This window comes from Lutjanus erythropterus, chromosome 13, assembly GCF_056507025.1.
Source record: "Lutjanus erythropterus isolate fLutEry1 chromosome 13, fLutEry1.hap2, whole genome shotgun sequence".
Lineage (NCBI taxonomy): Eukaryota > Metazoa > Chordata > Actinopteri > Lutjaniformes > Lutjanidae > Lutjanus > Lutjanus erythropterus.
The window spans coordinates 6,176,495-6,188,889 of NC_139329.1; the positions used below are offsets into that span (position 1 = coordinate 6,176,495).

At 38.8% G+C, this 12,395-nt stretch overlaps 1 protein-coding gene across 1 annotated transcript; it reads left to right on the top strand.

Annotated features, from left to right (window-relative positions):
* The first annotated feature begins 1,821 nt into the window (after positions 1-1,821).
* map1lc3b (microtubule-associated protein 1 light chain 3 beta) lies at positions 1,822-12,187 on the top strand. The gene is made up of 4 exons (XM_084733478.1): positions 1,822-2,085; positions 5,914-5,969; positions 10,310-10,416; positions 10,967-12,187. Exons 1-4 carry the CDS (start codon positions 2,046-2,048, stop codon positions 11,133-11,135), a joined length of 372 nt encoding a protein of 123 aa, XP_084589604.1. The 5' UTR covers positions 1,822-2,045; the 3' UTR covers positions 11,136-12,187.
* The last annotated feature ends 208 nt before the right edge of the window (positions 12,188-12,395 follow it).

Consider the following 12,395-nt stretch of genomic DNA (forward strand, 5'->3'; position numbering starts at 1 on the left):
AAGCCTGTCAGTGTATGTCCACTAAAAGTGCTTGTTTTTGCTACTGACAGGCTCAGACTGTTATTCTAAGTGTCTGACAACATTATGGAAATGATCCCTGCAGAGAGAGACATTTTTAAAGAGTAAGATCCTTTTTGTTTAACTGGAAATAGCCATTATATCACCATCCTCGAAGCCACAGACTCCAATTTATCATCGTAAAATACACTGCATTTTAACTCAACAGAAACAAAGTTACCAAAACCATCTTGGTTTTTCTTCCCACTGCTTCATGAATCACCAACTCTGGTTTGGTCGAAATAAACTCTTAATTTGTGGAGTTAGATGTGACACAAAAATGTGGGAAAATAGGATCCAAGATGAAAAATAACAAAGTTATTCTGATCTGATAATTCTTATGAAGTGGTATGTTATACTACCAACAGTATAAAATATTACCACTAGTCACTCAGTTCTACGAGCAGCTACAACAATAATTTGTTTATATGAGTATGAATATCAATACGAGTCTAAGAATATAAAATGACTACTTTTGCACTTAAGTATCATCATCCCAGCAGATCTATAATTTGACTTGGTGACCTTTTCTACCTAGAACTCATCATAAAGGGTTATACCTAGAACCATCTGCGAAAGGTTTCACCCAGAACACCCCCTATGAGAGGTTCTACAGAAAACCTTTCTATGGTGTAATGGTTCCACCCAGAACCCTGTCCTGGGATTCTGTCCAAAACATTTCCACCCTCTAAGGGTACTAATATGAACCCACCCATTGTTTTTTTTACCAAGAGCCCCTTTTTTATTATGAGAGTTTCATCTAAAACCCAGCAAGGGGTTTCTACTGAGAACCCTTTTGTGTTCCAAGGGCTTTACCCAAAACCCACACAGACGGTCCTACCGAGAACCCTCTTATATTAAGAACCCTGGATGAAAGAGTTCTTCAAGGATCTCAATAATCCATTTTAATGCACACTGTCTACTTACTACTTGTAAAATATAGCTGTTGCACCATCATGTTTCTACAGTATCCCAAACAGACTTATTAAACACTGGCTCTACATACGGCCTTCCATGTTTTTTGCAAGTTTTTGAACACATATAACATAGTACCATACATACAAATATCTACATCCATTCACACACATATATACAAAGTACCATAACACTATGTAAACAACATAAAATAAACGGAGGTAGGCAAAAGAGAAAAAAGGGGGGAAAAATGAATAAATAAAAAATAAATAAATTCCTCAAAAAGGACTAACAAATGGGGTCATAACACACAACTATATATAATATACATTTGACCAGTAGTTGTCTGTTATTTTTAGTAGGCCATGAAGTTTGTATATTCAAAAGGGGTTTTAAATATGGGAAATAAACTATTTCCACCATTTTAAAAAATGACTTTATAAGTGCACAACTACCTTCAGCTTAAGAGCCAATACTGACGACATTTATCCCTCCACAAATAATGAAAAAGGACAGAAAAAACAGGGGTGGGGGTGTTCAGAAGTCCTTAAAAGTTCTTAAAATATGCCTTATCTTCATTCCCTGGGTCTAAGGGAACATTAACTCTTGCCAAAAAAATTATCAGCATGATTGAAATTGTATCGTTTTTTGACAAGATGAAACCCAGGGTTTCTCAAAAGAAAGAAAAAATCAAAGGAACCACTCAAAGTCCTACAGTTTAGTGCTTGTCTGTTTATTCACCGTTAACTAAGTGTTTTTGTCTTAAATTGAATTTGACAGAGAGAGAGAGAGAGAGAGACCGAGGGAGATGGAGGGAGGCGAAATGACGTCAGAGGTCAGCTGACAGGTTTGTTTTGCTTGCTCGAGCTCGTCCTGATAAAAACACAGAGGAAGGAAGCAGCGACATCAAACAAGCTCCGAACTACTGCGCTTCAGCTCTTATTTTACCAATAAACTACCAGCACCGACACCACGGACACTTTTATAAGCCGTTTTTAGCTTTTATATTTCCGCTTTGATACCGCCGCTACCTCTGTTTCCATCTACTGCCAACTGGCTGACTTTGACGCAATATGCCTTCAGAAAAAACCTTCAAACAAAGAAGGACGTTCGGTAGGTCTTCTTACAGCTTTATTTCACCATTTTACATGCAAATCCTCTGCTCACTGTCATTTATGTACAGAATTATGTTTGCAGCTGTCGGCCGAATTTGTCTCTGAACTGTACCAGTGTGAATTACATCGTTAATGTGGACAGGCCAAGTAGTTGTTAATTATTATCCCAGTGCTGAGTATTAGCGTTCATTTTGTCTATCTAGTTCGGTGCACAGTTTAAATGTATGTTAAACACAGCTGTACAGCTCATTACATATCCTAACCATATACGGTGCTCTGTGCTTGTGTGAACTTATCCAAAAGGGGATAAAAGACAAATTGTTCTCACTCGTTTACATACAAGTTTAAAAATAGAAAGGAATAGATTAGAATAGATAAGAATAGAATAGGTGTATTTGCTGCAGGCCTGTCTCTCCCAGACTGTGTGTGTGTTTATTTGCATCAGAGCGGTGGGAGAAAAACAAAGTGGTGTCGAAATGCAGGGCAGAGGAAAATAGAGCTGCAGGATTGGGGGATGGGACAGTTTATAGAGGAGGAGGAGGAGAAGAAGAAGAAGAAGAGATGAGTTTAAAACAGGAACGAGACTCAAATGATACCAAAAAGTGCAGAGTTTATCTTTTGTCTGAAGGCCAGGCCGCAGCCTCGATGCAGTTTCGTTTCAGTTATGCCTTCTCCACCCACCACAGAACTGAAGACGAGGCCTGCAGGGCTCCTACAAATGCAACTTTTGCTCGTTTATCCATTTTCTCTCTCTCTAACTTTGTGTTTTTTTAATAATTTAGTACATAATTACACAGCATTTGCATTTAAATGTCCGTTAGGTTGATAAGTTGTTCCTTCAGTTGTGTTTGGGAACAGTGCCTTCATGGAAACATAATTCCCAGTATGACTAACAGTAACCGACTTCCTGTTTAACGTCACGTTATTGGTCCAAATTTACACAACCAGAGCACGTGAGCACCAGACAGCAAAGGGAAACATCGATGTCACGTGCGTTCAGCGATATACGAGAATGCGTCAGGTGAAGTTGTAGATATAAGACAAATTGATCATTTTTACTGTAACACTACAGCTGACTGCTGGCGAAGGCTCAGCTGAAACTTGAACAAATAGTAGTACAGGCAGTTTTCACGGCGGCCATATTGATATGAAATAATACAGTAAAAACAGGTGTCACCAGTGATACTAATTAAGGCCCTGTTCCGTTTAGTGCAGCAGAGCCTTTCCAGTGAACCAACACGAACAATGGCAGCACCCTGACTCTTTTTGACTTGAATATATCAGAACATTAATTAGTATAATTGGTAACACCTTTGTTTACACTGTTTTATGTCAAAATGGCTGCCGTGAAAAAGGTTAGTCTTGTTTACAGTGTGATACTTGAGTCATCATTTACTCAAGTCCAGGAGTGGAATGTAAATAAATACATTTACTTAAGTACTTTAGGCTACTTAAGTACAAATTTGTGGTACTTTTACTTTATTTGACTGTTTCTGTTTTATGCTACTTTATACTTTTATTCCATTTCATCTCAGGTGCAAATATTGCACTTTTTTACTCAGCTTTACTTACTAGTTACAGTTTAGATGACAATTTTTCATACTCCTGTCCTCTGTAAATCATGTAACTCCAAACATGTTTTTTTTTAATGTTTGTGATAATTTGAAGGATTGTGTATGTATGTATATGTATGTATTTATGTATACACTAGCATATATTCATACTTGTGGAATGTTTTACTTGTACTTTTGACACACTTAAAGCCATAACATTTGGACATTGTCTTTCTCTTTTGGAAACACTGATTGACATTTTTCACCATCTTCTGGACCAAACAACTGTTAATCGATTAATTGAGAAAATAATCGACTGATTAATTGACTATGAAAATAACCGTTAGTTGCAGTCGTACCTAGGTTATATATTTTTGTTGTGTTGTGTAGTTACATAATTGCACGCTACTAAACAACATAGTCAAACCACATTTTAAGTACTGTTTTACTGTTAGATAGACCCATCACAGCAGAATTTACATATTGTACATTTAAGTACATTTAAAATCAGATTGTTTAAAACTTTTACAACATCGCCTAAGCTTTTATTTCGCTCCTATGTCACTGCCTTGTGTATACATGATTATCTGTGCCCACATGTTTGACTACCTAGATTTTTAGTATATTACGTTGTCATTAAGCCTGTATGAATCTGTAGGCCTAAACTTAAGTTCAGTTTCTGAGTATGAAGCAGTTCAAGTTTCATATCTGTACGATAGGCCATAACATGAGTCAGGAAACCACAGGGAATCTTGTAGTTGTGCCAAGCGGTGCTGAATCATTCCCATATTGTGACAGAACAGAAATGTGTTGTGGAAAAAAAATACTTTTAGGTCAACTGCTTCCCTTTTTTTTCTTTTATTTGATTGAAATCTGATGACTCAAAGGCTGTTTGTCCCTTGGTCTGGTCATGACCAGACACAGAGCTTCCTTGTCCTTGAGCGATGAACTCATCCTGATTGAAATGTTAGTCAAACAACAATGCCCTACATTTTCTCAATTTTAGCATGAAAATGGTGCACTCATGAAGATAAACATTTGTCAGTTGATTGAATTAGATATCCTAGCAGTTGGTACTAATATTTTTAGTGGCTTCATGTCACAAGACTGGACATCAGCAACTCAAAGCCTCACTCTGACAGCTGACAGGAGCCAGTGCACTGCCTCTGATTGCTGGGCTCCAGCTACATTTCTTCCTGTTTCTACCAGAGGTTTCATCAGATGATCATGATGCTGGCATGTTTTTTCCCCGCATGTGTTGTGTTGTTGATGTTGTCAGCACAAAGTGCAGAGTTATCTATGGATGTTTATTTTGGCACAGTTACACATCACTTAAAACGGGGTTAAACCTCAGAAAGGAGGAGCCTGTGCTGCCATAGGCCATGATCCATGATCTATTCAATCAGCTGACTGACCTGACCTGATCTTTTGATTTATCACGGTGAAGGGGAAAAGACGGTGTTGTAAAGGTCTGTTTTCAGCTGAGATTGCAACAAACTGAGTTATAGAAAACACAAAGGCACATGTGAACATGATTTTTAAATCTTCAGCCTATACTGAGGACATTTAGTGAACATGCATTGTTCAGATTGGGAAAGATCTCCATTGTGTAGCCTAAATTACACATTTTAGCTTCAGTTTCTTCACAGAGGTGTGGAGTGTGGGTGTGCAGACTATACACACTTGTGAACACATGCTTGAAGTAATTGAGTAGAAAATGAGTGAAGCACAATTTTAGTCTAATAATCTGCTAATCACAGTGGAACAATGTGGTTACACCATGAGTGGATTTTAGAAAAGCCCATTATGTTTTCACCAGAGTGCCTTAAGTCCACTCAGCAGTCTTTTAAATACATTGTTCCCAGATGTTTCTATTCTGCCTAAGAATGTAATCATATTATGACTATTTAATGAATATTTTCAAAGTAAATCTTATAAGAAGGACCAATTACAGCTGCAGCATTGTTGGTTAAGATCTCATATGGATGTATGATGTGTAAAAGACCTCCCTAAAGCTGTTGAACCAGATATTATAATTAGATCATGTGATTATACTAACCCGCAGACGGGTGATTTGAAAACTGTATGCATGTGTGGAGTGACTGAGGGGTTCTGTTTATACTCTGACTCATTTTTTTATGGCTTCTCTGTGTGTCTGCATCGTCTTTGACCTCATTAGTGTTTTATCAGCACTTGCTGATTTCCCTGACCTGCTGATCTCTTTGTCTGCTTGTACATTTCCATTAACCCCAGTCTGTTTTTCTGCCCTACAGAGCAGAGAGTAGAAGATGTCAGACTGATCCGAGAGCAGCACCCCAACAAGATACCTGTGAGTTCACATAATGTATATTCACTCGCAATGACCAACTGACTGAGTGAGCACGAAGTTATGTAACTAAAACTACGTTAACTGAAATACAAATAAAAAAAAAAACAGATTTTAGAAAACAGCAAAAACTAACTGAAGCAATATTGTGTATTTGAAAGAAAATAAAAATATACATGAAATATCTTTATTTTTAGTATTTGTTGATTTGGTCAAATTTGTCAACACAGCAAGCATGACGAGGCATGAGTGTGTGTGTTTATTGAGACTGGGGTGTGTGCATGACTGTGCCTTCATGGTGTTGTTTGTACTTAGAGCTGCAGCGATTAATTGATTACTGTTAAGTTAATCGTCAGTTATGTGGATAATTGATTGATGGTTGTGAGTCATTTTTTAATTAAAAAAATATGATGATGATTTGATTTCAGCTGCTCAAATGTGAATATTTTCTGGTTTCTTCATTCCTCTCTGACAGTAAACTGAATATCTTTGGGTTGATGACAAAACATGATATGTAATGATGTCGTCTTGGGCTTTGGAAAACACTGATCAACATTTTATTGAACAAACAATTATTGGATTTATTGAGGAAAATAGTCAACAGATTAACTGTTAATGAAAATAATAATAAGGTTGCAGCCCTAACTGTACCTATTCTGAACTTCTTGAATCTTCTTCGTCTCTGATAAATACTCCCCCGTATTATAATTTTTGAAAAAAGTAAAACTAATACTGAAACTTATAAAAACGAAACATTTGAAATGACAAAAAGGAGAAAACCCACTCTGGGAACTACCTGAAACTTAACTGAATTGAAACAAAAATTAAAAAAGGAATAAAAATGAAATTAATAAAGTATACAAAACTATAATAACTCTGATGAGCACCAAACATCCAGTGAAGCAACATTGTTGTGAAAATGCTCTGGGGGGAAAAAACTGAATGCAGAGAAATATATCAGTGTGATGTGTGTAACAGTTAACAGGAAGACACAAAGAAGAAGACAAGCGTACTGCAGCGGAAAATGTGACCACATATTTCCTGGTTGTCGTCTGTGAGATCGTTTTTAATGTCACTTGTTGAAATCAGGCACACGTCTCACATCTGGTTTGATACTTTTTTTGTTGTCTCACTGGTCATAATTCTAAGTTTATTAAGTTAATTTGACCACAGTGACCTCAGCAAATGGGTATGACTGACTGCGTCTGCTAATTAGTTAAATTTCCTGTGTCTCCTAGCAACCACCAATAAACAGACACACACCTCGTGTTTCACCTGCTCGTTTTATCATTTTGAGACAGAGTATCAGTGCAGCCCTCCATCTGCTGCCCCGTGTCTCATCTTAAAAGCTCCCCAGTGCGTGCGTGTGTGTTTCCTGTGTACTCTCCTGGGGTTATAAACTGCCATGTCATGCTAAGTGTTGAGACCAGAGGCAGATGCGCTGTGTCACTGTAATGTAACTCCATCCAGAGGGCCTGAGTGGAGTCTGTGGTGGGAGGCGGGGGAGCAGGAGACTGTATGACAGACTGATTATAGCTCTGAGTCCAGGCCCCACCTCACCGAGCACGATACCTGCTCTCATGCCAGACAGATGTCAAGGCACTTCAAAAACATGAGCTCAGATTTCACACCAGCAATTGCTATTTCTTTTTCATTTTCATCATTAGTGTTATTTTCACTTGTTTAATAGTTTAGTAGTTACAAACTGACTCTCCTTATTCAGTAAAACAGTTGTCAGCGTTCAGATGAAACAAAAAATAAATGACACAATAAAATGATTAAGTTATCAGCCAACAGATTACAGATAAACATTAACTTATAATAGAGTGGGGCAATAAATCAATTTAATGTAAATTTGATAATAATAATGATAAGAATAAGAATAATCATCTTTTTATATAGATGTATAGAGCACTTTTCGAAATCCACATGACAAAATGCTTCACAAAGGCTGTAAATGAAAACAGACAAGTCAAAAGTCATCTGGTATAAAAAAACAAAACAATTTAGTGCATGAAACCAATGCAGTGGTCAAAAATAAGAAATAAAAGGATTTTAGGCGCTAAACACATAGCTACTTGTTGATTATCCCACTTAGTTATGAAGCAAGAGCTTATTGTTTTACAACCAAACTCAGCTGGCTTACTGCAGTTGATAACGAGTGACACCGCTTCCTTACGAGAAGACATGAGATCAAATAACTGTCCATATAGACCAGTGATGCCTCAGTGGCACATTTGAAATCCCTCCCTCTGTAGATGAGTAAATTAAGTGTCTGAGCTATTTATTGATAACTAACATATTTCTTTTAAAACCAGCCTAGTATGGGACAGTTTACTTATTTGTAACTCCCAAAAGTTCCCTTCTGTCCTTCCAAACCCTGTCTGTTTTGGGACACTCCTATAAAAAGGCTGCTGTGGATCGTATAAAAGGTGCCGCTTCTCAGTGAAATGTTGTCCTCCCTTTGACTGCTGTGATGAGAGGAAACAAAAGCATAAAGAATGTCACATCAATCTTAACCACATAAAATCGGTTGGAGGTGAGTGAAACTTTGCTGAAATAGAGCCAGGGCGAGCGATTTCTCAACAAACATGTTGCTCAGTGTGTTCACTGATGCATGTGGCAGGTCAGGACGTCCTCATTTAGGAAAACTGAAGCAATCAGATGTTCACTGTTCCAGTTACGAAGTGGTGTGAGCTTTGACAGCTGTGCTCTTTAATATTGCCTGGTTACAAGTTGGGTAGTGGATGAATTTCAAACGGTGGTTAAACTTGAACCAAACTACATGTGTTTTAAATGTTTTAAGGATGACTCCATTGAAGACTAAACGAATGAACAAATTCATGCTTTTTCTCCTGACGTTTTTCTCTAAGGTTATTTCCTCCTCCAGCCCACCACCGACACTTGTTGTAGTTATTTGTTTGTCGAGGCAATGGGCTAACGTTACTCACACTATGTTATTACTATGTAACGCACATCAGTACAAGAGCTTTCAATTCACCTTTTCAGTGAACACACTGCTGTCTTTTCTCTTATTCACAAAGTGGTGTTGATCATTTCACCATGGAGCTCAGCTCTGAGGAAACAGAAAGTTATCCAGTGTTGTGTTCAGCTGCAGTAATACCACTTGGAAACAGCAGGGGGAGTGTTGTCTCCACTTTAAACAAGAGAATATTTGGATTTTTTTACTTATTAATAGTAAATGATTGATTTTAAAAACAGAGGCAGATTGATTTTCTGTTCTTTGACTAATCAATACATGACAGATATATTGGTCGACTAATTTATTTTATTTATTTTTTTACAAAATGCAGTGCAGATTATTTTCACTTAGCATTATAGGTAGCACTTTGTGTATTTTATCCTTTTTCTTAATTCAGGTTTAATATGGACATATATTTTAGTCTGTATGTGTTTTTTAAATTATGGTAAAAAATACTGCTGAAAGTTAACTGTTTCAGTGCCCTGATGTCATTTTAGACTATAAAATACTGTAAAATATCCTGCCTCCATTGCATATTTTTGTCAAAGGTGTTAAACACTTTTGAGGGATCAGTGGACAAATATGTTTATATTGTATATAATGTATGTTCTATATATTATACTCTGTATAATACAATAAGAATATTGGCTAATATATATCAATACCTGATCGTTTTACTCCCTTATGTCAGCATCAACCCCCAAATTTTTGAACACTTTCTCAAATGAATTTCTTGAAAATGTACTCTATCAAAATGTACATCACTATCGTTATATAAGACTACACATCCCATGATACAACATTTGATCTGTTGCAGACAGTCAGGTTACCATGGCCATCCTAGCAGCATAAACACAAACATTAATAAGACATTAAATAGGTCAGATAAGTAGCAGAGATCAGAGGATGCGGTGTGGGAGACAGACGCAGCAGATTAGCGTTACAGGAGTGCGTGTAATTTGCAGATGTTGTCAGTGATGAAGTGGTGTGTGGGCCTCTGCTGTGCTGTTTTTAAAGGCTTGTTGGAAACGCATCTTAACTCCATTAAATGTCGTCTTGCTGGATAAAAGATTCTGTGTTCAGAGCTCTAGCAAATCAGTTGTGGTGCAGTGAACGTGGTCGCTAGATGCAGCGATGCGAGCGTCATGTTACTGTCACCATATCATCTGATACGTGTGACTTCATCTCCCTATTGATCCTGGACATTTTGTCTCAAAACAGTTTGAGCTGTCAGCATATGAGGTCTAAAAACAGCACAGCATATCTATACATCTTTGCTGTATATAATCCTAGAACCCCAGCAGCTGGAATGAACCTGGAGAAACCACTGACTGATGACGTGAGTGTCTGTCTCCTGTAGGTCATCATTGAGAGGTATAAAGGAGAGAAACAGCTCCCCATCCTGGACAAGACCAAGTTCCTGGTGCCTGACCACGTCAACATGAGTGAACTCATCAAGATTATCAGGTAAACTCAAGTCCTCCACTCTCATCTCCTCTCATCTTCTTTACTTGTCTGTCTTTTCCTGTCCTTTCCTGTCTCCCACTCGCCTCCTTTTTTCTTGAATTTCCTCTCCTTTCTTTTTTTCTCCTTTCTTCTTTCTTTCCTTTCAACTTCTCCTCCGTCACTGCCCTCTCCTCTCCTTTTCATTTCCTCTTTTTCCTTTCCTGTCTTGTCCTCACCTCTTCCTTCTCTCATTTTCTCCTCTCTCCTTTCCTTCCCTCTCCCCTGCTTTTCTTTCTTCTCCTCTCTTATTTCTTTTCCGTTCCATTCCTTTCCTCATCTCCCCTTCTTTTACCTATTTTCTTTTCTCTAATCTCCTCTTCTTTCATTGTCTTTCCTTTCCTTTCCTTTCCTTTTACCTCGTTCCCTTTCCTTTCTCATCCTCACTTCTTCTTTCTTTCCTTATTTGTCTTTTGATAACAGCAGAACTGGTGTAAACAGAACAACCGGACACTAAAGGTCTATTTTGAAATTCTCCTGTCCTCACTCTGTCTTGTCTCTGTCTGTCCACTAGGAGGCGTCTCCAGCTGAACTCTAACCAGGCCTTCTTCCTGCTTGTGAACGGCCACAGCATGGTGTCAGTGTCGGCCGCCATCTCCGAGGTCTACGAGCGGGAGCGGGACCAAGACGGCTTCCTCTACATGGTGTACGCCTCCCAGGAAACCTTTGGCACCGCACAGTGAACAGCCTTCCTCCTTCTTCCACCCGGCAGGCCATCGGACAATCGGTAGTTTTTAGCCCCCTCCATGTTTCTCGCCACACAAAAACCTTTAGTCTCGACTGTAAAAACTCAAAACAGCTAAATCTAAACACGGCGTACGATCGTTTCCCAAGTCGCATTGGTCCAGGTCGTGATGAGCGAACAGACTGATTGCACCACCGCACTCTCACAGTAGCATAACGCCACACAGGTCGACCAGAACAGCAGAGTTTTCATCCCCAAATCTGACTGTGACTCAGGCCGATAGAGTCTTTTAGTGTCTCTGCTTCTTTATTGTCTTCTCTGGTGAATCATGTCCACTGTCATGGCAACATACGGCCTGTTGACAGCAGTTATTTTCAGTGTTGTGGTTACGTGTCTCCTAGGCTGTATTTAAGTTAATGTATATATACATTTCAGGTAGTGATATTACATAAAAGTGGTATCTATATATACATTAGCCAATGAACAAAGCCAACCTTAATTTTAAGGTTTATTGGAGATGGACACTTGAGAGTTAGGGGTTCATACGTTGCTTTTAATGGAGATTTTTAAGGGATTTGTAGTCTGGATCAGATCGGAGTTCTTTTGCCAGAGACTAAATGCAACACAAAGTAGAGAAACCTCGTCAGTGTCTCGTCACATTCCCTCAGCGGTCCTTCCTCTGTGTTTCTGTCCCTCCCTGCCTTGTAGCCTGAAGCATCTTCATTGTAACTAAGAGATGTTAGGAAACTGCTTTTTGCTCTTGAAACAGATGATTGTAGTCTGCAAAAAAAAAAATGCCTTGGTGTACAGATAATATGACTTTACAGCTTTGAATATAGAAAGGGGTTCCAGTGAGAGTGTAACCAAGTCGACTTTGGACACACTACAAGGAGCATGGTCTGGGTGCATGTGTAAACTGAGGATGATGATGTTTCTGTAAATGCTGATGAGGGGAGGGGGGTCGCCGTTTCTTTTCCTCTTAATCTCCTTAGTCACGCGCGTCTATTAAAGTGATGAAGGAGAGTCAAAACGAAAGCGAGAGTCGGGCAGGTTTCCCCACAGCTGTCACTGTTGTTCCGTTTACTGTCGCTGTGGGGGGGGGTCGCCCACCTGCCCGCTGGGGCTTTTAGGGTCCGACCTGTCTGTCTGCAGATGGTCCTCCACACTTTCCGTGCTGTCGTGCTTCTCCTCCTCCTCGCCATCTTTTTAACAGATTGTTTAGCTGCTTTTATATCGCAGTATTTTATCATTTTGGTTC